The 25,935-nt window shown below is 45.6% G+C and overlaps 2 protein-coding genes across 5 annotated transcripts in view; one reads left to right on the forward strand and one right to left on the reverse strand.

Moving 5' to 3' along the window:
* mdn1 (midasin AAA ATPase 1) overlaps positions 1-13,837 on the reverse strand; it is a 41,866-nt gene extending 28,029 nt beyond the window's left edge. Inside the window, exons 1-29 of one of the 2 annotated variants that reach the window (XM_047818064.1) lie at positions 13,393-13,837; positions 12,491-12,717; positions 11,878-12,102; positions 11,621-11,728; positions 11,316-11,508; positions 10,880-11,092; positions 10,621-10,752; positions 10,424-10,527; positions 9,850-9,964; positions 9,597-9,763; positions 6,944-7,025; positions 6,302-6,397; positions 5,608-5,720; positions 5,001-5,149; positions 4,809-4,869; positions 4,407-4,618; positions 4,188-4,291; positions 3,916-4,060; positions 3,577-3,787; positions 3,301-3,448; positions 3,106-3,213; positions 2,751-2,902; positions 2,484-2,662; positions 2,115-2,323; positions 1,839-1,985; positions 1,521-1,662; positions 1,259-1,393; positions 402-540; positions 90-228 (exon numbers count right to left, since the gene is read on the reverse strand). In XM_047818064.1, the coding sequence (XP_047674020.1) occupies positions 90-228; positions 402-540; positions 1,259-1,393; positions 1,521-1,662; positions 1,839-1,985; positions 2,115-2,323; positions 2,484-2,662; positions 2,751-2,902; positions 3,106-3,213; positions 3,301-3,448; positions 3,577-3,787; positions 3,916-4,060; positions 4,188-4,291; positions 4,407-4,618; positions 4,809-4,869; positions 5,001-5,149; positions 5,608-5,720; positions 6,302-6,397; positions 6,944-7,025; positions 9,597-9,763; positions 9,850-9,964; positions 10,424-10,527; positions 10,621-10,752; positions 10,880-11,092; positions 11,316-11,508; positions 11,621-11,728; positions 11,878-12,102; positions 12,491-12,717; positions 13,393-13,488 (4,251 nt within the window). In that variant the 5' untranslated portion in view covers positions 13,489-13,837. The remainder of the gene's footprint in view (positions 1-89; positions 229-401; positions 541-1,258; positions 1,394-1,520; positions 1,663-1,838; positions 1,986-2,114; positions 2,324-2,483; positions 2,663-2,750; positions 2,903-3,105; positions 3,214-3,300; positions 3,449-3,576; positions 3,788-3,915; positions 4,061-4,187; positions 4,292-4,406; positions 4,619-4,808; positions 4,870-5,000; positions 5,150-5,607; positions 5,721-6,301; positions 6,398-6,943; positions 7,026-9,596; positions 9,764-9,849; positions 9,965-10,423; positions 10,528-10,620; positions 10,753-10,879; positions 11,093-11,315; positions 11,509-11,620; positions 11,729-11,877; positions 12,103-12,490; positions 12,718-13,392) is intronic. The other variant, XM_027152267.2, reaches the window with a different exon arrangement.
* Positions 13,838-14,889: 1,052 nt separating this feature from the next.
* Positions 14,890-24,242, forward strand: casp8ap2 (caspase 8 associated protein 2). 3 transcript variants are annotated; one of them, XM_047818616.1, is made up of 10 exons: positions 14,890-15,011; positions 15,611-15,706; positions 15,863-15,943; positions 16,066-16,175; positions 16,274-16,348; positions 16,605-16,720; positions 16,831-19,358; positions 20,330-22,838; positions 22,949-23,048; positions 23,154-24,242. In XM_047818616.1, the coding sequence occupies exons 2-10, from the start codon at positions 15,652-15,654 to the stop codon at positions 23,214-23,216; spliced, it is 5,637 nt and encodes a 1,878-aa protein (XP_047674572.1). In that variant the 5' UTR covers positions 14,890-15,011; positions 15,611-15,651; the 3' UTR covers positions 23,217-24,242. The 3 variants fall into 3 exon arrangements, with proteins under 3 accessions (XP_047674572.1, XP_047674571.1, XP_027008060.2); XM_047818615.1 differs by lacking the exon at positions 14,890-15,011 and adding an exon at positions 15,135-15,388 and having other exon boundaries at positions 20,351-22,838; XM_027152259.2 differs by lacking the exon at positions 14,890-15,011 and adding an exon at positions 15,140-15,388.
* Positions 24,243-25,935: the final 1,693 nt, after the last annotated feature.

The raw sequence follows: 25,935 nt of genomic DNA on the forward strand, positions 1-25,935 counted from the left end.
CGAGACGATCACACGGGTTTATAATAAACAGCAAATACTTCGGTTTATCTGGACAGAACATTGGCTATCGGAGCTCGTGTGTGTCCTACCTGCCGTGTTCCGGTGTGTCGGACGGGCCGTAAACCGCCCAAGAAGTCGGATGTCTCCATGTGCAGGTGGCAGTTCACAGCGAAAAACTTCTGTCCAGCCAGAGCAGCAAACAGCTGGCATATTGTAGTCTTACCACACCTAAAGGAACCAATACATTACCTCTCAACTATATAAATATGAAAAGTTCCCAAAGCACATGAGAGTCATGGAACCTTTTTAAAATGTTTAACAAAGCGGAAAAACATGTAAACGACTAAATAAATAATTACAGTGACGTCAATCAAGTAGTTAGAGATCATTTATTTCTTTACCCAGTATCGCCAACCAGCAGGACAGACTCTCCGAAACGAAGTGCGCGGCCCACCAGCACGGCGAGCCTCCTCATTCCTTCTGTCCAAACCACATGACCAAACTCCTCAGGCATGCCAGCAATGCTAGCCACAAATGGACCTGCCGATCACACACACACACACACACACACACACACACACACACCTTAGTGACGGATAAAAAACAAAATTCGTCATCCATCAATAACCAGCTGGGATTCACTTAAAGGTGGAGTGCACAATGTTCGCGTTTTGCGCTTTCCGCTTTTATTCTCCATGTCAATGTTTCAATCGCTTTCGGCTGATATCACACATGCCCGCCCTCTCTCCTCCATATATTGACAAGACACGCCCCTTTCTGTTCATTGGCTACAAGTTTGTTTTGTTTGTCGGCCCGACTCAGTTTTCTGAAGCGTTTCTCAAACATTGTGCACCGCACCTTTAACCCAGGAAACCCTGGTTATGTAATGAGTGTTATAAACAGTGGCCTCTTTCTCCTGTAGTGGTACTCAGGGGAGTTCAGGATCAAACCAGAAGCAGATATTAAATATTATATATATATATAAATAAAATGTGCAGCACACACGCCCTTTAAAGGTGCGGTGCACGATGTTTGAAAGCCAACGTTGACATTTGAAATCACCAAAAAAAAAACGCCCCTAACCCAAATGGGTGTCGCCCCTGTTTTGATAACTCCGCCCCACACATACATACGTAACCCAGGCAACTATTATGGCGGAAGACAAGATTCCTAAACAAAGTGGGATCGACCACGTGCGATGTGACTCCACTGTGGTGTCCAGTTTAAAGTGCGAATGTGTGTCCTGGGATGAACTTACTGAACTGGGTGGTGACCTGAGCCTCAGAGAACAGTGCTTCTGGGTTTATGGTCCTCTTAAAGTGCTTCTCGAGAATGTTCTGGATGGTTAAAGCCTCCTCTGGTTTACGGACACGGCCCGCCAGCAGCATGTAGCCTTGATCACGACAAAAACGGTGCAGATCATCACCCGCGGAATTACGAGCAACACACACACACAGGGAAAAATAAATACTAATAAATCGAGGCGAACGAACACGTAATTATTCTCGAGGCAAGCTTACCGTCGTCGGCTAGATGTTGCAGCCAGTCACGTGAGGCGTCGGTCTGTTCCTCCAGCCTGTAGCGCTCGGCCCATCGGAACAGGTCTCGGAGCGTGATGTAACCGTGCTTCCCGGCGAACACGCTGGAACCACGCCGCAAGGACTAAAACACACACGAGCATCAAGCATTTTTACAATGAACCTGGTTGTACACGGTGTGTCACGTGTGATGTAACTTTAGATAGTTTGTTCATCAACTATTCCATGTTGTTCTTGCTAACATATATCTACTGTCTTTTGTAAACCGCGTTTATCGTTCCTGTGTTCCGAGGCGCTCACCTGAAGGTTCTGCATGGCTTTGACCAGTTTGGTGCAGTAAGATGGAGGAAGGCTGCAGCGCTGGTGAAGGATGGTCTCCAGCTCCTCACTGGGTAACTCATCGAAATGCAGCTCCACAAAGCGATTCCTGAAAGCCCTGGACAAGACCTAGAGCGACGCAGGAATTAGGCATGAGCTCTACATGCACTACAAGACTAAAAAAAAAAGCCAAAATAATAACAAATAAAATTCGAAACAGAAACAATCGAGAGGTTTTGCGCCTTCGTCGTTTGCTACCTTTCTGCCGCCGTAGAGACCTGGAGGATTCTGAGTAGCAAAGAGCATGAATCGCGGATGTGCCTTGATGACTTCCTGCGTCTCGGCAACGAAGAGCTCCCTGTTGTCGTCCAGCAGCCTGTTCAGGGCTTCGAGGACGTCGGTCGGAGCGAGGTTCAGCTCGTCCAGGATGATCCAATAACCTTTCCTCATGGCGTCGATCAGGACGCCTTAAGTGGAAAAGCACACAGGAAAATCCTTTAGCTTGTGATGGCCAGATCATGTGACTTCTAGCTATTATTACTTGATAATAACGGCCTGCTCTTCCTATTCGTCTTACGGTTACTTGCTCACGCTGACTAAAAACACAGACACTGAAGAACTCTGCACCTTCTTTGAAGACGAGCTTCCCGTGCTCATCGGAGGAGTAGCAGCCGATGTACTCCTGGATGTCGGTGTGCTCGTGGTTGTTGATCCTCACGCACTGGTTCCCCGTAGCAGCCGCTAGCCACCTGACCAGGCTGGTTTTTCCCACCGACGTCTCGCCCTGGATCAGCACCGGGTGGATGCTGTACACCAGAAATCATAGATTTACTGTACATCAAATATTACAGACCTTTTAGAGTTAAACGGCGTATAAGAGCATGGCATTATTACCCAGCAGCCACCACGCGGGCCAGGTCTCGGAGATTGAGGCGCACGGATGGAGTGAGGATGTAGCTAGGGTCTAGTGCAGGATCCATGTCACCCTGACTCAACCAGTAGCCCTCTACCTGCAGACAGCCGCGAGCCTCGGGCTCTGGGATCGGCTGGGCGAGAAGATGGAGTTAGAATCGAGACGAGACCGGATTGTTTTTAGCAGGTTATTATTTACTGCATGCTTTTTTTGCACTAGGAAATGATGAACTGATTATAGTTATAATTCTAAACCACAGCCAAAGTTCTTCTAAAGCTTTTTTTTAGTTAAAAACAAAAAACACAATAGCACAATTTGTTCCTTGTGGTGTTTTACCTGTTTAAGACACTTGATATTTCCTCCTAAGATGTACTGCTTCACCAATTTCTCCACCAGGGGATGAGAACTGCGATCAAGCTGTGTTAGAAAGCTTAAACAAAAACCCTGCACACACACACACACACACTTAAAGTACAGGACATTTCCAGGAGCCGTTTTACAGGCATAACGTATATATAAAGCATATCGCACCTCGTAAAGAGAACGCTGGACGTTGTAGCAGGGGTTCGTAGCGACGTACTTGAGCGCACGGCACAGCGTGCGTAAACTGTAGTGAGGTTTGTGTCCTGTGCCGTCGACCAGGCGGGAATTCGCCTCCTTCCGGATGGCCAAATAAAAACTACACAAAAACAGACATTTGAAATTGACATTTGAATTGCCATGTCCATCACAGTGTGAGAAAGAAAAAGAAGATTCTAAACAGTTTAAAGAGTCGTTCACGCAGTTCGATTCAGTGCCGTGCCGAACCTGATGATTCCATGGATGGTGCTTCGGTTGAAGTTAAGACCTTTGAGGTAATCAGAGACCAGGATGCGTAAATCGCCCTCGAACTCCAGCTCTTCCACGTAGAGCTCGGTAAACCTGTTGCGGATTCCCAGAGGCAGGTTCCTCTTGCCTACGTCAGTGGCCGGGTTCATGCAGGCGAACAGGCGGAAGTCCGAGTGGCGCACAAGGGGTTCTGCAGGTTGGATTTGTATTACAGTCAGAGAAAATGTATAAACAACAAAGAAACTTGAGTCATTGGGTCACGCTGTACGTCATACTGATTGGCAAGCCTCTTTTTCCTTAAACTCCTATATGCACTACCTGTATCTCCTCGGTCCTGCAGCACCAGAGAGCCGGCGCTGCCTTCCAGCAGCCCGCTCAGACACTCCAGGGTCTCGGCCGCTGCCAGATTGATCTCATCAAGCAGGATCCACTCTCCCTTCTTGACTGCCTGTGCCAGTGTACCCTAAAAACACACACACAATGAACACAGCTTGTTTAGAGACTTCCAATCTACGTCTGTCTTTATTTTTGCAGCCTTTAAAAAAACTGCCTGCATTTCCACAGGACAGATGTGTGTCGTGTGCTTTCACCTCGACGAAGGCGAACACCAGCGCCGCTTCACGAGCTCGAATCTGCTCCTGAGTCTGACTGAGCCTCAGAGCGAGCGCCTCCCATTGCTGCTGCAGCAACGTAGCTGTTAAATACACACACACACACACACACACACACACACACACACACATTTGTGACAGATCCCTTCCACATTCACATATAAACGTGGCTAAAGTGTGAAAACAGACTCCTGCTACCATTGGGCTTTTCCTGCAGCTCCTTGGTGAGAGCCGACTTGCACACGTGGTCCATGAGCTTGAGCAGATCCTGCCAGCGTTTGCCTCGGAAGCAGGTCTGCACGTGACCTAGAAAGGTGATGTTCTGCTTGCGCGAGTACGTCTGAGAGAACAGATCCTCGAATGCCTCGCGCAGGGGCAACAGGATGAGCTTATGATCCACGGGTTTGTACCTGCGGACATACAGCATGTTACCGTTACCGTAGTGACAACTAAATTGCAGTGACGAAACCTTTGATAAACAGATCTTCTGTATTTTCTCCTAATAATACGACCTCCCTATGTTCTTCATTGCTAACGCTTACTTTTACAACCTAAAATGATTTGTTGCTACGGCTTGACAAGGCTTGGGCTGACACTTACCCTCCCAGGAGATCGGCCGTGTCGCTCTGCTGGTTCATGTTGATCACACGCAGCTTGTGCCCTGAAACCAACAGAAAGGATTCAGTGAAATTCGGTTGCAGCCCGGTCTTTGAGCGCGTGTATAGATCTAATTATTTCTCAGGATTAACATAGTCACAAGTGTGATCTGGAGACGAACGTGCTTCGGCTCACCTGTTAATCTGGCGAGGTACTGCACGGTAGAGGTCTTTCCTGTGCCCGTTTCTCCAACCAACAACACGGGCTCGCCTTTGGTCACGCACACACCCAACTGCTCCAGAAGCACGGAGGAGGGACGTGTGGCTGCAAACGTTTGCTTCTCTCTGTAACACACACAGGAATATTACGCATGTGTCACGGGTGCAGATTTAATACACCTATATTTTAGGTTTTTTCTGTTTGTTATGCTTTGAACTCGGTTCGACTGAAGAAATTTGTGATTTGTTTCATAAGAGCACGTTTCATAAGACGTGTCTTGTTACAGCTGTATTATAAAAGAGGTCCTGAAATGACCCTGTGTTCTAGAATGCTCCTGTACAGCATGGTTGGCACAGATAATGTCTAAAGTGCCGAGGGCTGTGCCAATGCAGCCAGCGATCAATTCAATGTTTATTCAATTTACCAGCAGGGGGGCAATGACTTCAGGGCAAAGGCTGACAAGAACCAAAACGGTCCATGTACCCCAGAGACAGAGAGAGAGAGAGAGAGGGAAAAGAAGAGAGGAAAAAAAAAAGAGTGTGGGTCAGATGAGGTGATGGCCTAGTAGAGTAGAACCTCTTACACTTCCAGGCGCACAGCGTTGCTCTGTTTCCGCAGCAGCGTACCACGTCCTACTGTCACCTCCAGCTCTGTAATACTGATGGCAGGCTGGTACATCTGACAGAAGTGCTGAGCCTGGAACAGGACATTAATCATTAGATTAAGATTAATGGGGTTTGTAAAAAAAAGAAGAAAAAAAAACCTCTCTCGTGCACTCCCTCCCTCACCCGCACGCGCGCTCCCTCCCTCACCCGCACACGGTTATTCATTCTCATGGGCATTACTGAGCTCATGGACTGTATGTGGTAGAGGGTAGAAGAGGAAGAAGCCTTCACCCTTCCTGGTTGGTGTGATATGGCTGGTGAGTTGGGAATAATCAAAGAAAAAAAAGGGAAAAAAAAGACCGATGGGAAAAAAAAGAAAAGAACACACAGGATGTAAAAGGAGGTTTGACTGCACGTTTATGTTCATCTATATAGAGATTTGGGGGTTTTTTTGCACACAGTGAACTTTCACCTTGCTGCTTTCTTATGATCTCGATAATAAAATTCACATGACTTCACACTGTGTGTTGAAGCTCACGGTTGGCTCTTATTTGATGTGTAAAGTAAAATCTCCCTTTTTCCCCCCAGATCTCTTTCTCTGGAACATTGCGAGTTCTACAGGTGTAGACGCCGACTACAGGTGAAGGGAATTCCTCCCTTTTTCCGTCTTACCTTCTCTTTGGAGATGTTCAGCTTGCTGCCGATGATCTCTGCCAGCTTTCTGCGGCTCTCCGCTTTGGACTGCATGGCGGTGAAGCAGTCCAGGGCCTACAGAACAGCACACGCAGAATATTAATACCCCAAACAGTACCGATCTCACTATGTACTGTTCCTATCACACCACACTGCACGTCTATCACATGCACGTCTGCTCTCGGTCTCCAGGTCCAACAAACCGGCAGACGTTTAAAAATATTATTAGAATTATTCTTTTTTTTAATGCCATAAATCACCTTCCTTATAGATAAGTAGATAAACACATTTAGCTGCACTTTACCAGCCCTATACGAATCAGACGTGTGATGTGGCGGCAAATTAAAATAGAAGTTTACAAAATAATTTAAACTGAATCAGAAATAAATTGTATTTTCGTGCTCAATCGTTACCATTTTTAAGCCTTGAAATTGTTTTTTTTTCTCCCTCATAAAATACGTCATAAAATAAATCCAATCAGCTTAATTGCATTTCCTAAAAATCCCAAAGCAGGGATGGTCTTTAATTCTTGAAATCTCACTGTTAGTGTGTGTGAATCAGGGTCTTAAATCCTCTGTAGGAAACGTCGCAGCATCTCGCTGTGATAAACAAGTCACTCACCTCCAGGAAGACGTTCTGTGCCGTATTTGAGGAGGAGCTGTCGAAGTTCACACATATTCTCTCGCACCACTTCAGCAAATCCCTGTTCACAACACAGCACACAACACTTACAGACACACACACACTAGACCCAGTTCACTACAGTGTTACAGCACATACAGTACATCCTTTAGACATATTATACACTGTACAATGCTCACGTTTCACCCAGTCAGAACCACACACACACACACACACACACACTCTCTCTCTCTCTCTCCCCCACCCACACTCTCCCCCCACACCCCCTCCCCCCACACACCCCCACTCCCATTCTCACACCCACACCCGCATTCCCACACCCCCATTCCCAGACACACACACCCCCATCCCCCCCCCACACACCCCCATTCCCACACACCCCCATTCCCACACACACACACCCACCCATTCCCACACACCCATTCCCACACACCCCCCATTCCCACACACACCCATTCACACACACACACACACCCCCATTCCCACACACACCCCCATTCACACACACACCCCCATTCCCACACACACCCCCATTCCCACACACACCCCCATTCCCACACACACCCCCATTCCCACACACACACCCATTCCCACACACACACCCAAACCCACACACACACACACACACACACCCATCCCCCCCCCACACACACACCCATTCCCCCCCCCCACACCCATTCCCCCCCACACACACACACCCCCCCATTCCCCTACACACACACACCCCCATTCCCCCACACACACACACACCCCCATTCCCACACACACACACCCATTCCCACACACACACACCCATTCCCACACACACACACACACACACACCCATTCCCACACACACACACCCATTCCCACACACACCCACCCCCCATTCCCCACCCACCACCCCCCCATTCCCACACCCCACCCCCCCCTTCCCCACACACACCCCCACCCCACCCACCCCACCCCCACCCACCCCCCTTCCCACCCACCCACCACCCCCCCTTCCCACACCCCCACCCACCCCACCCCACCCCCCTTCCCACACCCCCCCACCCTTCCCCCCCACCCCCCACCACCCCCCCACCCCCCATTCCACCCCACCCCTTCACCCCACCCCTTCACCCCCCTTCACACCCCCCCCATTCACCCCCCACCCCATTCACCCCCTTCACCCCACCCCCCCCCTTCCCCTCCCCCACACACCCCCCCCTTTCACCCCCACCCCCATTCACACACACACACCCCCCATTTCACACACCCCCCATTCCCCCACACCACACACCACCCCCATCACACCACCCCCCTTTCCCCCCCCCACACACACCCCCCCATTCCCCCCCCACACACACACACCCCCATTCCCCCCCACACACACCCCCTTCCCCCCCACACCCCTTCCCCTCACACCCCCCCATTCCCCTCCCACCACACACACCACCACCCTTCCCCCCCCCACCACACCCCCCTTCCCTCCACCCCCACCCCCTCCATTCCCCCCACACACACACACCCGTCTCCTTCCCCCACCCACACACACCCATTCACACCCCCCATTCCCCCCCCACCACACCCACCCCATTCACACCACCCCCCCCATTCCCCCTCCCCACCCCACTTCCCCCTCCACCCACACTCCCCCCACCCCCACACCCCCACCCCCCCTTCCCCCCCCACACACACCCCTCTTCACCACATTCACCCCCCCTTCACACACTTCCCCCCCCCCACACCATCATTCTCACACCCCCCCCCCTTCACCCCCCCCACCCCCCTTCCCCCCCCCACCCACCACCCCCCCATTCACACCCACACCCCCCCATTCCTCCCCCACCCACTCCCCCCCCACACCCACACCCCTTCACACCACCACCCCTCACCACACCCACCCCCTTCCCCCCCCCACCACACACACCCATTCCCCCCCCCCCCCCCACCCTTCCCCCCCCCCCCCACCCCCTTCCCCTATCCCCCCCCCACCCCACTCCATTCCCCTCCACCCATTCCCCCCCCACAACCCCCCCACCCCTTCCCCCACACCACACACCAACCTTACTATCCCCCACACACACACAGCCAACCCTTCCCCCCCACACACACACACACCCATTCCCCCACACACACACCCATTCCCCCCCACACACACACCCACACTTAAAATAAGATCACAGTATTAATAGATTACTACATTGATTTTTCTTGACTGCACAATGGCTTCAATCAAAACATCACACAATTGTAATTCAGGCTCACATCGATTTCTCCTTTAAAAAAAAACACAAAAAAGAGCTATGGCAGTTCTCCTAATACAAATGGCTAAGTAAATAAATTAAACCTAAATCCAGACCAGATGCAGTTTAAGGCTCAGAGTTCAGCAATGCTCTACTTCTATCTGCACTGATTACCGAGCCACAGCATCCTCCTCTGTTCTGTCCTCACACATGCTCACACAGACTCCCCGGTGGAGCCCAAGCAAGATCGATGGAACACTGACACGCCGGAGCTGTCAGAAAGCCGACTGAAAGCCGGTCGCATGCCAAAGCAGCACAAACCAGGCACTTCATAATGAACCCTAGTTCACTTCAATGAGTCAGGAATACATGAAAGGTGACTAAAGCACAACCAGAACAGTGCTCCTGCATTTTAATGCTACCTGAGAGACAACCCTCGACCTTCCAGGAGTGCGGTTCGGTCCTCGCTCGGGTTCTCAGGGCCGGCGCCGCTGACAGCAACGTGGTGTTTGTCTCCAGTCAGCTGACAATAAATGTCCAGTAATCGATCCACCACTGCGGCCAAGTTAGGGTACTTATTAAGCATGACCTAGGAGAATGCAAGAAGAAAATCACACTGAGAACATAAAGAAAAACAGAACTGGGTTAATATTATATCGTTATACTCTTGCTTGCCTGTCGGAGTTCCTCCCTGCTCATATTCCCAATCTGAAGCCTGTTCCAGTACTTGTCCAGTAAAGCGGCGTGAGTACTCTGAGGCCGGTGCCACGCTCCACCGCTGTGGAACATCCTGAACAACAACAGGAACGTATTAATATACGTTTTTATCTGCAAACTATTTTCTGTACCACTGATCCTACACCAGGGACCTTGAGTATAAACACACACCAGACAATTTGGAGATGAAGGAAACTGAACTGAATTGAACCCCAACCCTGAGGGTGTGAGGTAAATATGCTAACATGAGGCTCCATGCCGCAAAACCATATAACGTTAGCGAGTGAGCAAACGTTAACGGCAAAATTAACAAGGCACGGCTGATTAACACTTAGTGGTGTTGACAAGATCAAGTCTCATCTCTGAAGCACGGCACCGGATATCTTCTGCGTTGGCCATGAATCTTCCACCTTTTATAGGGTGCCAATACTTTTCAGACTAACTGACCAGCTTAGACTTCTTGTGTTCCTGCCAAGAAAAAAGTCTTTAATTTTGAAACAGTGATCCAAGCGATCAGAAGACCTTTCCTTACCGTCTTGTAGCGAAGAACTGAAAGCCAGGAGCAACCTGAATGCAATCCTCCCGGCCTGGAATGGTCAGCTTCTTGTTCTCCATCAGTGGCAGCAGCACGGATATCTGATTAATACACACCATGAGGTCAGAAACTAGCTTGTAGTATGATAAAAAAAAATGACTGATGCTAATCTTTTGACATGCTATGACACTCACGACGTCCAGCGGTGCGTGATCGATGTCCTCCAGGAGAATCCAGTAACCCTTAGACACGGCCTGAGTGAGGGAACCTGGCTGCCACACAAACTTGCCTGGGACGTCTGTGCATCTGTACATCCCGAGTAACATCTGCAGTCAGAGAGTCGACAGCATTTTGGTTAAAAATGATTGCACGTGATGAACATGACGTTTCCATACTCCAAAGATTCAGTCGTATAAAAGATCATTTATGTTCTATAATAAACAATCCCCTCGCCTTGCTGTCAGTCTGATCTCCCAGCTGAACTTTGAGGATGTTGGGGGATTTGATGTGCCCCGTAGCAGCTGCTAGATATTCGACCAGAGCTGTTTTCCCACATCCAATAGGCCCTTCCAGTAGAACGGGCTTCTGGGACGCCACGGCCATGGCGAGCCGCCTGAGGTTTTGACATGTCGACTCGACCAGCACCAGGGGTTTCATGAGGGACGTCTATGAACGAGAACGTGAGCGACAAAACAAATGATTACACTGTATAAAGGCTTGAATAGGGTTTAATCAGAAAGCCGAAATATCGTTGCAGGGATAAAACACAACAAGGCGGCTTCCTGTTGGAGAAAAACCAATGGAGTGCGCGGTTACTATAGATACAATAATGTTTTAGAATAAAATCTTTGATTAGCAGCTGGTGTGAACACTGAATACAGCACGTCACCTGCTCTTCCTGTCGAGGCGTCAGCCTGGGTAAGATAACGCCACACACAGCGGTGATGCACTGAGAGAGGTCCTCTGACCCTATCTGGCCCTTGGAGAACTTGTTTCCTTTTTCCAGCTGCCACATCACAGAGCCCTGATTGGCTAAAACCAGAGCTCTCTCAACCTCCAGCTGCTGAGTCTCCTCAAGTGACCTAATGATTTGGAAATAAAAAGTGTAACAAACAACCAAAGCAGTGCGTGTAAAGAGCGCAGTTTAACGTTGAGGAGAAAAAGAAAAAAAAGACGAAACTGAAGAGTAAGTACTTCATTTTTAGATGTAGAATCTCCTCACTGGACAGAACCTTCCTCAGGAAGATAGTTTTCTGGTTGTCAGTCATGTGAGACACTAAAGCAAGGCACTGTGCTGTGTACCTTTAACGACATACAATAGAATAAAAGGTTAATGCTGGGAAGGTTTTAAAACCAAACAAACACACACAGTACTCTGGCAGGAATCTTTATAAAATATATATATATATATATATATTATCAGTGTCAGAAAACGCGTTTCGCAGCCGTACCCTCGGACCATGACGTCACTCGTGAGTAGCTGTGAGATGCAGACGCTCCAGTCCCACAGAACGCGAAACTTCTCACAGTCGCTCTGTAGAAAGCGGAGGGTGGCCCCCATCAGGTCGCGCAGCTTCATGCGCCTGGGGCCGTACTGGATAGAGGCGGCCTCTTCGCTGGTGAAGAAGAGTCTCTGAAAGACGGGCGGTGCGCTGGTGAAGTACCTGGCTGCAAACCTGGAGGTGGAGAGAATTATTTGTGAATTATTTGTGTCCTAAACAGCACCAGAGAACAAAATTTTGTGTCTCCCAAATCATAGTATGCTAAAGTGAGGATCCTACAGGGACCTGGATGGTCAACTATTTCTGATTTGTGATGCATTTTCGAGGGTAAATGAAAATTAAGGGAGATTAAATGATACGGAATGAATTATAGCTATAAGGAATAACAATGTGTTTGCGTGTCCAGGTACTTGTATAATTTTCTGCTACAGTCTAAAACGTATGTAAAGTGTATAAAACTTAATACATAGTTCAGCAGCAGTACGTAGGCGAACTGTGATGTAGGAATATCCTTTCCGGGCACCGTGTTTTATTCCGAATGAAAAGATTCGGATGCACTTACGCCTGAGCGTCGGGGCTGACGCTGAGGAGCTTGCTGAGCGCCACACACAGTCTCTCGTGGAGGTCATGGTTGAGGCGAACGTCCTTCTTGATTCGCTCGGCGTTCCTCTCCAGCAGGTCGAGCACGAACAGCCGCAGGTGCCGGGCAATCAGGAGCGTGTACTCCTTCTCTATCAGGAGCTGAGCCAGAAGACACAGGACACCTTGTCTGTCCTGTTGGCTCCATATCTGACAACATAGCACAACAATGACATCACAGCGTAGTTAAACGTAGATAGAAAAACGTTTGTGTTTGTCACATTAGTGGCACAGAACAAAAACACAGGGTCCGAAAACCTGACTTGGTTACTGAAGTAAAATTATGAAACTAATTAAAGGGAAAAAACAGGATGTGACATAAAATATATATCAGTGTGTGTCGTGCTATGAAATAAACGTAAAAGAAGAAGAAGGAGGAGGAGGATGATGATGATGATGCTAATAATAATAATAAGAAGAAGAAGAAGCAGAAGAATATCAATAATAATAATAATAATAATAATAATAATAATAATAATAATAATAATAATAATAAGTCAGTACTTAGCCAGGTGAGTAAACAAGCTAGCTAACTTTAGCTACCTTATGAAAGAGCACGTGCAGGTGTTAATGAAAGATTGATACAGAATTAACACACAGAAGACACTTTTTTTTTACACAAATAGGTAAATTTTTTACAGTATATTATAAATGTGTAATAATATAAACAGAATACAGACCAGCAGCAGCAGCAGCAACACTAGCTAACGGTAACAGACATGAGCACGCACGCGCGCGCGAGCGAGCGAGCGAGCGAGCAAACGAGCTGGGTTACTATGGCAAACAGGCGGCGCGTGCGCCCTGTTTTAAGCGCGTGCAGCTCACCTGTTTCGTTAAATACTTGCTGAGCTCTCCGTGACTTCTTTCGACGTGTCTGGAAATCGTGGCCAGTGAAGCCAGGCTCAGCTCCAGAGTCTCCATGCCGTCATTTAGCCTCGGAGGGCAGCCGCGACCACGTCTCGGGAGCACGTGCACTGATAGTTTTTATTGGTGTTGTTTTTTTTCGAACCGTTTTTTTTTTAAAATTCCGTTTAACCGGGAATCAGAAATCTCATCCCGGGATCAGACGATGACAACAACATCAACGGACACGTTCCCGTCAGTGTTAAAGTACCCGTCCACATGTGAGTGGCGCTAGATCACTTCCGGGTCATCGTGTCAGCGCGTGCACCAAAGACACTGCGACAGAAAAAAAGCACTTTTTTATTTAGATTTTTATTTATTTAACTTTCAAGTGAAAGTTTAACATTTCGTTTATAACATTATATGTGTGTGTGTGGTTTATTACTATAATAATAATAATAATAGGTATGTTAGTACTACAACTACTACTAATTATATTATTATTTAATAAATGGCAATAACATTGTGTTTGTCTATGCTTTATTTTATAATTAATTTGTTTGAGGTGTATTACTAATATAATGATGATGATGATGATGATGATGATGATGATAATAATAATAATAATAATAAGAAGAAGAAGAAGAAGAATGATGATGATGATGATTCAATTCAAGTTTATTTGTATAGCGCTTTTTGCAATTGACATTGTCTCAAAGCAGCTTTACAGAACATGAACATAGAACAAAAGAATAATATAAAGATTAATAGAATACAAAATTCTTAAATGTGTTTATCCCCAATGAGCAAGTCTGAGGTGACTCAGGTGACTGTGGGGAGGAAAAACTCCCTTTAGACGGTAAAGGAAGAAACCTTGAGAGGAACCAGACTCAAAGCTGAACCTCATCCTCATGTGGGTGACACTGGAGGGTGTGATTATAAATATACAGTCTGATAAATGTTGTATTGATGTAAAAGATCACACAGAGTTCACATCTCCTCTATAGTATCACAGAGTCTAACTGGAGCTGGTAGATCTCTACATGCCTCAGGATCCTCACAGAGTCTGTCTCATCTCAGTGGAGGATGATAATAATAATAATAATGATAATAATAATAAATAATAATTAAATATTTGTTACATTGTTATATGATATTATTATTATTATAGCTATTATTGTAGTCCACTGTATTCAGTTGTGGTTTGTGTATGTTGTTAGAACTAGTAGTTTAATTGGTATTATATACATTAATATATATTTTGTAATATAATAATAATAATTATCATGTATAATCCAAGTCTAAACAAAGCTTTAAACATTAAACTACTAAAATATGACGAATTACAATTCTGTCGTTTAAACATTATTTAAACAATGACGTCCATTTTAGACGAGATTCCTGTAAACTACAAGTTTAATCACGACACTTTTTGTTTCTGTCATTAAGAACATGACGTTAATAGAAATAATACCAACACGATAAGTGTTAATGCTCAGCTTCGCTTAAACACCCCGGAAGTTTAGAGACCGCGGGAAAATGTCGTCACATCCTGTTTTGCGAGGCTTCTGGTTGGCGCGGTTGTTTTCAGAGCTGAGATGGTAAGATGCTAACGGATGCTAACAGCGGCTAACTACAGCAATCTGCATTTCTTTTCAATTATCACAGGGTGTGATTTTGGTGTCGTTTATTTCCGTTTCCTTAAAAAAATTTACAGCGATTTTTGTTGAAATGTTAATAAAGAATTGTTTAAAGCGATTTATTTTAGCCCGCTAGCTGGTTGGTAACGGCTGTGTCCCAAACGGCTCTATGGTCCCTACTTAAGTGCCCTGGATGCATATTGTTCACACTCAGCTGATGTCGCCTGTCTAGTGCTTTACTTTATAAAGCGGCGTTAATCAGGATACGGCCCGTGTAAAGCTAATCTAACCTAGGTGAATGTTAACGAACAGGTTGTCAGCTGAACGTGGATCCTTATGTACGCGTTTATAGTTAATAAAATGTTTGTTTCCTTATCAGTTGTGAGCTTAATCGGTCTATAACACACTCCTTTATGTCTCAGTGTGTTTTTGTAGTGAACATTTAGCATAAGGCTATAGCAACCTGCAAGCCTCTTTCTCTTTGTTGTTGTGGCTTCGACATAAAATGCTCCAAGTTTCCATGCAAACTAACACTAACACACATACAATGTTCCTTCCAGACTTCTCGAGCAATGTAAGGAGGTCGTACTTACTCACAGAGATGGAGACGAGCGCCATAGATGAGCTTTATGGTGATCTTGCTCAGGAACATCATGGTAAGATCACACACACAATCCATCATGTATATATTGATGTACTAACTGTTCATGGCGTGTATATGTATATAATGTGTGTGTGTGTATAATGTGCGCCTGTGTTCGGGTTCATCCGTAAACGTAAACTCTTAAATTTGTCATTTTTTACCTCTTTAGATTCTGTCCTGAATTACGACGAAGACACCGTGGATATTTATTCGGGGCTTGAGGACAGTCCCAATAGAAATAAAGATCACGGTGAGTGTCCAGAGATTTACTGCAGTAAAAGTAGACGTGCGATCGAGCCGAGGTGTTAAAGGAGAGTCGTAGGTCGCCGTTGTCTGGTGTTGTATCTCATCTCTGTCTGGGTTTCTTTTCAGGCAAGAAGAACAACGCTTTTGTTTCACCTAACAGGGTGAAGGAGTCGTTAGATTTGTACGAGGAACTCATTACCGAAGAGCAAGAGGAGAAAGACACAACCTATAATGAGGTTTTGATCCTTTTGTTTTTTGTTGTTGTGGAAGCGTCGATCGTTTTTACCCGTGATGATGATGATGATAATAAGTTTAACTTCCGATCTAATTTCAGTTGAAAAGTAAATTCGTTGCGGCACAAAACCAAGTGCAAGATTTGCTTGCACGGTTGCAGCAGATGCAAACTAAGGTATGTGGATGCACTTGGAGACCTTTATATGGGGCGGGGGGGGGGGGGTGTCATCATGCAGAAGCTGGGTTTTTTTTTTCAATAACAAGTGATTTCTGAGTTACAGTTAGGTTTCTATTGAAGAATGTGACTGTTTTTATCAATTTATTGTTCCATGTAACATTGTGGAACTGTAAGTATGTTATGGAGTACTTACAATGAATGAACCAATTAGTGACAAGAAACAACGGACATTAAACCTTTTTTGTTGTTACAGAACTCAAGTTTACATCATGAAAACACTCAGCTCAAGAAAAACATATGCGCACTTATCAAAACTGCTAAGATCGAGATTGTGAGGAAGGACGAGGTCATAAGCAAATTAAGCAAAAGGTACGATCCGTTCAGCCGGTGAATTTTACTGTGCCGATAACGCGTGCATGCGGTTTATCTAGAAATTTTTCTACATACAGTACATCCTTCTGTTCTGGATGATTTTACAGATCAAACCGGGGTGGTTTCCATCCGTCTTCGAAGGAAAGAGGACACGATGCCTACAGCAGGAGCTCACCGAGTGTAAACACAATCACTGGTCCTGTGAGGGAGTCTCAGGAACGTAAAAGAGATGAGGTACCAGCAGAGGTGTCACAGGGTAGACCGACGTTTCATCGGCCCGGTGATCCGTCTGAGGTGGATTCAACACCCTTGTCGTCTGTGATTCTGACCAGGAGCAACCTTGACAAACCTTTAAATCGGCAAAATAAGGATTCTCACGGTTTAGATTTGCTTCCGAACTCTATCGATAACAGACAATTTCGGGGTAACAGCTCTGAGACTAGCAAAAGCTCTGAGACTAGCACTAGGCAGAGCGTTTGTGACGAAGCAGGTTGCAGGAGAGGAATGAAACAGGCTGGTAAAGAGAGCGCCTCAAAAGAGGACTCGTGTGAAAGATCTCAAACCAAGATGGATAAAAACGGATCAGAAAGAGATCAAAAGAAGATCGCAAGAAGCACTTGTGGATCAAGCAGTAGTGAAAATCAACTGCGGGATGACCTGGCAACACTCAGGAGATCCGGTCACTCAAGGAGTCCTTCCTCTCATGCCTCCTCGTCTACACCAGAGTCTAGATTAAATATAGACATGCAGAGCAGGAAAGATGAACCCTGGCATAAGCAAGGACAGGAAAGACCGAGTGAAAAAACAGAGGTTTCTGGCTGTAGAAGCGAAAAGAGCAGCTCGGACAAGTCGCACGGAAAGATGGAGAAAAGAGGGTCGAGGGAACATCACAGAAAAGAGGAAAGGAGGCAAGAGGGTACGAGCAGCTCGGAAAGGAGACGCAACAAAACTGACGGGATCAAGGAGCGTGAGTATAGAAAGACTCGTAGTGAAGAAAGGAATAGAGGAGGTGAAAAGAATAGCAATAGGGGGGAGAGAAAAAGCACCAGGTCTGAGATTAGTAAAGAACATGAGCGACAGAGTGGCAAAGATTCAGGTACCACAAGGAGGATGGGTAATCATGCAGACAAGAGCCGCGTCAGTGACGGAAACGACCGAAGCCGCGCCGACGTGCGTGAGAATAGACGTCATGCTTCGCCACTTAAACCACATCACAGTGCTCAAGATCTCAGAAAAGATCCAGCTGACCGAAGGAGAACGTCCGACAGAACCGAAGCGTCATCCAGGAGCAAGGCGTCAAGCGGTCATGGCGATACTAGAGGAGAGACTTGTACGAGTTCTGATAGACATGGTGTCGGAAAAGGGAAGAGCGATAAAGAAAAACGAAGTGGCTCTTCAGACAAAGGCTCAAAAATCGCTCTGGATAATGCAAGGATACACAAAACGAGCGAGGACGGGAACGTTCAAGCAGACGGTCTCGCAAACACCAGAAGAAAATCGCCAGTAAGGTTAACCGGCAGCTGCGATAGCTCTGCCATGCGAGAAGAGAGTAGTCCAAAAAGGAAATTAACCTTTATGGAAACTCTAAACCTGACTCTCTCACCAGTTAAAACGCAAAACACCTCCGAGCAACCCCGAGAGCCGGCGCAGACGACTCCTGACGACACCCTGGCAAGCAATCCGACTAAAGACAGGAGTCTGTTCGAGGTCGGAGAAGAGTTCTGCGTCATCGACGAAGTAGAGGACGTGTCTGAAGATGATTCTTTGGCACTCCTTACCGATGCATCCAAACAGCCACATGATCTCCGACCACCAACAAGCCTGGAAGTCAAAGGAAAGGAACTTGAATTGCCTCAGAGGTCTTTTGGTGACCTGAACGAAACTCGGTCTGGGAAAGCCGACGGTACGGATACCAAGATGCAAGATGGTTTAGAATTACGTCGTACTAGATGTATTTCTCAGCACAAATCTGTGATGGACAAAACTTCTGTTTCTGAACTCTCTAAACAAGATAAACCGGTTGAAAATCCCACTGATGTCAACTACAAAGAAGGTCCTCAGGCTTCTGTGAAGAAAAACAAGGAGAGGAGAAGAACCGGTGCTAAGGATTCTGGTGAACAAGACGGAATAGATGATAAACCAGAGGAATCAGCAGTTCAGAATAAAACATCTCAGAAGAAATCTGTCATGCCGAATACTCCTCCTACAGACCCCTCTGTGTGTTTAGAAGTTGTTTCGAGCACTGTCGGTTTGGAAAATAACAACCGATGCAAAGAAACAATATCTGTTTCAGACATGGAAATCACACAAGTCACATTTGAGAATGCAGATCCCTGTCCAGGCCCACAAATGGGGCCAAGCACCGAGCCGGCGAACATCACGACCACAGCCCGAGAGTCGGGAACATCACCCGAACAAGCGAGCTCCTCTGAGCCTGATTCCACCGAGAACGAGATTCCCAAACCTTCCCAGTCTGTAGTGGAGCATTATGATGAAGATTCCATGATGCTGACTCTGAGCAACATTAAGGTTATTCCAGAACTCATCAGTCCTTTAACAAGCCCAATACGCCAGATAAAGAAAGTCCAGCAGCAGCAAAACGGAAAAGAGTCCCATGTCAAAAGTCTCAGCAAAGGTCAGTGAACGTTTTTTTTTTTTATATGTATTTTATGGTTTTGGAAACAAAGTACAGATGGGTTCTATGGTTTAATGTGAGCAAGAATAAAATCCTGAGCTTGAATGTATTCAAACGCTTTATATTGATTTTCCCATTTAAAGGTGCGGTGCACGATGTTTAAAAGCCAATGTTGACATTTGAAATCACCAAAACAAACACGCCCCTAACCCGAATGGGTGTCACCCCTGTTTTGATAGCTTCACCCCCACACATACATACGTAACCCAGGCGACTTTTACGGCGGAACCTGCTGGGGCAGCTGGCTGAGGGTATATTTTTATCAATAAATTAACATAGTGAGTAATACTGTGGTAATACAGATGTGGTGTTGTAGTACTGTGTGTTGTAGCGTGAAAGGTTTAGCATCGTTTCATGCTACAACACACAGTACTGCAAAAACACATCTGTATTACCATAGTATTATTCATTATGTTCATTTATTGATAAAAATAATCAAACACCTAGAACCCGAGGCAGAGGTAACAGCAGGTATCTGCCATGTCAGTGTTTCAATTGCTTTATGCTAATGTCAGACATGAGCACTGAACATTTCTCCGCCGCATACTGACAAGACACGCCCCTTTATGCTAATGTCAGACATGAGCACTGAACACTCTCTCCGCCGCATACTGACAAGACACGCCCCTTTATGCTAATGTCAGACATGCGCACTGAACACTCTCTCCGCCGCATACTGACAAGACACGCCCCTTTATGCTAATGTCAGACATGCGCACTGAACACTCTCTGCCGCATACTGCCAAGACACGCCCCTTCCTGCTCATTGGCTACACGTTTGTTTTGTTAGTCGGCCCGACTCAGTGCTGAAGCATTTTTTAAACATCGTGCACCACACCTTTAAGCTAATAGTTCAGATGTTTAGACGTTATATACACCCCATTTTATTCGTTTATTCTTTATGTTTTAAGATTTCTCTTCATCTGCCACAGTGGCAGATAAGGACGCAGTCAAGATGGACATGAACAAAGAAAACAAGAGACCTGATTCCTTAGTACCACCTAGTGTGCAGAAAGATCAGCAAGAGGCGCTTTCCTCGACTGTTCCCGAAGAAGACTTGGAAGAAGGGGAAATTATCAGTGAGAGTGATGGAGAAGGTGCTCTGGTCATTCAGAGTCCTCCAAATGAAAAAAGAGCAAGTTTAAGGAATCAGTCGAGTCCCAGATCTCCTAGCTTACAAAAGAAGTCTCAAATTGTTACTCCCAGACAGAAACAAAAAAAACCCACAACTTCTAAAGACAGTCCGTCCTCGAACAAGAGGCGTTTCAAAACCGTCACCGTCCCACCCAAGGCGAAAATATCAACATCTGCTGAATTTATGAACATGTTATTATTTATTCGTTCAGAGCTGAGACGGAAATACATGAAACTTCATAAAAACGTCACCAAACCAGCTTTTATCTGTATCGTTGAAATGTCCCAAGCTTCATACACAGAATATGTTGACAGCATCAACTTTGACAAATTTTGCAGTCAAGGAAATCGTATCAAACCTCTGCTCAATAAGATCATCCAGACGTTAATGGCCAAGGTGTCCGACAACGGCATCGTGAACCGGATCTTCGAGCAACAAGCCGAAGATCTCAAGCAGAAGCTGTGGAACTTTGTCGACGGTCAGTTCGATTTTCTGTTTAAGGAACTAAAAGCAGCGCTTAAAAGTGCTACAGATCTCCAGAAGAATAAAACGGCGTCAGAAAGAAAGGAGTCGAATCCTAGCGCCAAAGAGGATGCGTTTAAGCTACGACCTAAAGAACCTTTGAGCACAACCGAAAACAGACCACGTATAAAATCTAAGGGTGAAACAGACCGTGAAGGACAAAAGGTCCAGGAGCAGACAAGAAGTTCACATAGCTTGCCATGTAGAGGTCTTGGCAGCAGTGGGAAAAACATCAAGGCCACCATGGAGGAGGAGGCCAAGGTACTAGAAGTACCCCCATATAACCATTCTAATCAGCAGCAAGTGGTTTCAGCCTCTGAGAAATCTCTTCATGAAAATGTCCCTGCACCTGAGAACATACCCTCCAACTATACCCGACGTCTTTCTCACACCGGATCGATACAAGACAGGGCAGACTTTGAGATACTGACAGAGCAGCAAACGTCAAGTTTGACCTTTAATTTGGTAACCGATTCCCAAATGGGAGATATATTCAGATGTCTCTTGCAAGGGTCTGATCTACTCGAGAATAGCGATCATCCAAACTGGCCTCTCAGCACTCCGAGGAAAGAATGTCAAGCTGGAGACAATCTCCTGGGGGTCATAACACCCAGCAAGATGATAACACCATCGAAGCTCATCACAACATGGACATCCGTTTCACCTTACAAGTTTCAAATGCCGTTAAATCCGGCGCTCCTCGATGAAAACTGCATGTTAGAGGTCCCGTCTAACGCTGTTCCTAACCAGTTGGTCGCTGCCGTGGCCACAGCGAGTTCCCAGCAGCATTACTCTATCTTGGCAGAAGATTTGGCCGTATCTCTTACCATTCCCTCACCCTTGAAATCAGACTGCCACTTGAGCTTTTTGAACCCAGATAGCGGACATCCGCTGTCCACACCGAGCAACGTCATCAGTGCGCACTACAGCGAGGATGCACTTCTCGACGGAGAAGATGCCACAGAGCAAGATATTCATTTGTCTCTTGAAACGGACAACTCCAGCAGTCCGTCAAGTACCAGTGGAAATTGGGAAGCGTTCCAGTTTAAACCGAACTTGCCTATGCAGGCAGAGGTAATGGAGAGGTCCAACGATCACTTTATAGTTCGGATCAGACAAACGTCTGTCGGGGTGTCAGAGGATCCCGTGGAGAAGCACAAAGAAACACTGCCAGCTGCAGAGGATTTGTCTTCCCATAGGGTGAACCTGAGTCTACCCGTGGCAGGTAGGCCTCAGGTCACTTCAAGTGAAGAAGAAATATTACAGAAGAATAACTCAGAAGAAGTCCTAGAAAGAGGCAGTTCAGCCATCTCGCCCAAAGCCACTGAGAGCCAGATTGTGGAAGCTCACGTAGATGCCGTTCCCGCGGGAGTCGAAGCTCACGTAGATGCCGTTCCCGCGGGAGTCGAAGCTCACGTAGATGCCGATCCCGCAGGAATCGAAGCTCACATAGATGCCGATCCCGCTGGAGTCGCTGCTGCTGCCACAGAATCCGAACACGTGGTGGAGGACTCATGCCAACGTGAGTCTAGGAAGCGTAAGAAACACCATTCGGGTTCAAAAGCAAAACGCTCTAGAAGAGAGAAATCGCAAGACAAACCAGAAAAGCAAAGGCACAAAAAGAGGTCAAAAACAACCAAGGAAAAAAACGAGAGGACTCCGTTAAAGAAGATCAAGACTCCGTCTCCTCAGTTGTCTCCGAACAGTCTCTCGGCTAAGAACGTAATCAGGAAAAAAGGAGAGGTTGTTGCGACATGGACTAGGTGAGTGTATTACAGTATATTAGACTTTCGCTGCCGTGCTCTTTGTAATTAGTCGGCGCCAAACAAATCGAGCCAATAACAGATTTCTTGTTTGTTTTTTTTTCTTTAAGGGAGGAAGACCGAGATATTCTCGTTGCACTCAAAACGAAAGGACCATCCTCGAAAACATTCGCCGCTCTGGCGTCCAAGTTGGGAAAGTCAGAAGCACAGGTATTTTTATTTATTTATTTATTTATTTATTTTTTATAAACATAATAAATCCGAGGTCGATCTATAGTTAAGATGTCACCTAACCTTGTTCCTTTACTGTTACAGATCGAAGAACGGTTCAGCCAGCTCATGAAACTGTTTAAAAAGAAAGAGAAAATGGGAAGCTGAGCAATCGAGGCTGTAGGATCATGGCTAACTTTTCTTATTCTTGGTGCGACAGGAGTTCACACGCCACAGGCGAAAAAACCGGGAGAACGTTTTTGACACTGGATTTTAAAAAGCTGGAGAATTATTATTTTTTTTTCTCTCTTTTAAGGACAAAAGCACTGCAAAATAATTTACCATACTCCGGTTCTGAGTAAACGACGCCTTCAGTTATGTTTATACGTCATTATGTTAAATTCTGAGCGCGAGCCGAAAACCGTAGACGTCGACGGCACTCGCTTCATTTTGTACCGATAGAGTTTTTTTTTTTATGTAATGTTCTTTAAATGAAGGTGAAAGTCAGCTGTTTAATAGAGATTAATAACTGAAAAGTTTTGTTTTTGTTTTTTTTCTTCATAACTTGATGTCTGAACTGAACCTGAGGTGATTTAATGGCTCACCATTAAAGACACTTGAGTCGTGTGTTTTTGCCCAGTACCATCTACCTCTAAGAGAATATAAGTGCTTGAACGAGAAGCAAAAAGTACCGAAAGACCCATATACCTGTGTTCAAGAAGTTAAATACCCCCAAAATATAAACTGTCACCAACATTACTATACAGACCTTAGTTCCTTTTACTTCGTATACAATTAGCTTCAACCGTATTAGCGATCCAAATCAAACCCACAAAAATAATTCTGACCGAAGCAAATCGATCCGTTCTCTAAAAAGGCTCTATATACGTACGCAGGCTTTCGGTTGTTCGTGACAATTCGTAGCTACCAATTAAACGATTAAATTTTTTCCGTTTTGTTGTCCTGCACTCAGGATTTTTTTTTGCTTCTCAGATCATCACCAGGCCCGAAGGCTTGTCTTGTATATATGACGAACGTGAGATTTGTCGGAAGGCTTTTATTACTTAATAAATTTGTACTATTTTTTTATGTTGCCCTGAATGCAGTGATTGCGAGAGAGCCTTCTGTCAAACTTACTGTCTGTAAATAGTGTACAATGCTTTTCACTTTTTAAAATAAAGTTAATTTATTTCATGTGTGTGAGAATCGTGTTTTGTGACGTTACTATGGAGACCAAGTTCCTCGTTTCGATTCCGTATGTAAAAGTGAAGTGAAGTGACGTACGGCTAAGTACGGTGACCCATACTCAGAATTCGTTCTCTGCATTTGACCCATCCAAAGTGCACACACGCAGCAATGAACACACACACACACCGTGAACACACACCCGGAGCAGTGGGCAGCCATTTACGGGGAGCAGTTGGGGGGGTTCGGTGCCTTGCTCAAGGGCACCTCAGTCGTGGCCGGCCCGAGACTCGGACCCACAACCTTAGGATTACGAGTCAGACTCTCTAACCATTAGGCCACGACTTGCCCCGACATTAGGATTTAAAAAAACAGCGATATTTTAAATCCCTGGCTTTGTTTCCGATCACTTTGAATGAGAGGTCTGTCTCGTGCTCAATGGAACCAGGTTCGAAGGACTTTGATTGGCTCCAGGTCCAGATTTTTTGTTTAGAAGATGCCTCGATCGTCTGGTTCTGTAAACGTTCCTCGTCTAACTTTACTGATCCGTCCGTGTAAAGAGTTTTAGTTTAGGTGCAACTCTTTCAGTCTATATCTTGTTTTGGAAATAATGCTGCAGATGAAAAAAAGCAAAACCGTGTAGAAGATTCGACATTAGAAGTTCGAAACATCTTTAACAGTGAGGAAAATCTTCCACATCTGTATGAAATAACTGAGTTTACTCTAGTTTATGGCCCTTAAACGTCCTGATTCTAATCTGAATAGTGTTCAAATCACATACTTTAATATTTTGTGATTTATAAAAAAAAAAGTCTGATTATTGCAGTGGTGTGGGTATTGAGATTAGTGAATGCCCCTCCTCTTATATTGTCAGTGACCGAGTTGTGCCAGCTAATGCCCTGAGGGAGCTGTCCAGCCGCCCACAGATCAATACAGACCTCGTATTAGTTCACTGGGTGCAGAAGGTTTGGTGTCCATTTAATGAAGCTATGCCCAGAGAGAGGATTTCACCTGGTTTACTGTTCAGAGGAAGATATCGGTGGCGTACGGCTTCGTCATCATAACGAATGAGTGCTGAGTAACATCTTTAAAAAACAAAATCCAAATCGTGTAAGTCTTCTGTCTTGTTTACTCTCTCAGAAATATTTCCTTAAGGTTTGTTTAGGGTGAAACCTGTGGGGTTTTTTGGGTATTACATAGTTTTTTTTGAGGGTTTCCCCAGAGCAGGGGTCGGCAACCCGCGGCTCCGGATCCGCAAGTGGCTCTTTCATCCCTCTGCAGACTTGGAAAAAAATTTTTTAATTTAAATGTATTTTATTTTAGTTAGTTAGTTTTAAAAAATGTAATTCTAACTTCTAAGAATTTATGATGCTTTTGTAACATTAAAATAAACCGCGTTTAATTTGTTTGTCGTTCAAAATACGCGTCATAACCGCCGAATTGCGAAATCTGACACAGAAGCAGACGCGTTTTTGGTTTTCTGCAGCCGGCGAGTTAAAATTTTGATGTCATGAATATGAAGAGGACTCGATTAATCATTCTACATTTTATTTGAAAGTAACCTTCAACCCAGCGTTGTTGCTTTTTTTTGTTAAAGTTAGTTCAAACTGTTCAAAATATTTTTGTTTGCCGGCAGAAATTAAATTTCGTTTACTCGGTAGCAGTTTGTTGATTTCATAAATGAACACAATACAGTTTTTTC

The sequence above is a fragment of the Tachysurus fulvidraco genome, chromosome 9 (genome assembly GCF_022655615.1).
Source record: "Tachysurus fulvidraco isolate hzauxx_2018 chromosome 9, HZAU_PFXX_2.0, whole genome shotgun sequence".
Taxonomy (NCBI): Eukaryota; Metazoa; Chordata; class Actinopteri; order Siluriformes; family Bagridae; genus Tachysurus; species Tachysurus fulvidraco.

Bases quoted from the DNA above. Each gene is read 5' to 3' on its own strand.
- casp8ap2 (XM_027152259.2), top strand. From the start codon at position 15,349: ATGTTAACGAACAGGTTGTCAGCTGAACGTGGATCCTTAT. The intron at 15,707-15,862 runs GTAAGATCACAC...TTACCTCTTTAG, and splicing joins TCTTGCTCAGGAACATCATG to ATTCTGTCCTGAATTACGAC. The intron at 19,359-20,329 runs GTCAGTGAACGT...TTATGTTTTAAG, and splicing joins TGTCAAAAGTCTCAGCAAAG to ATTTCTCTTCATCTGCCACA.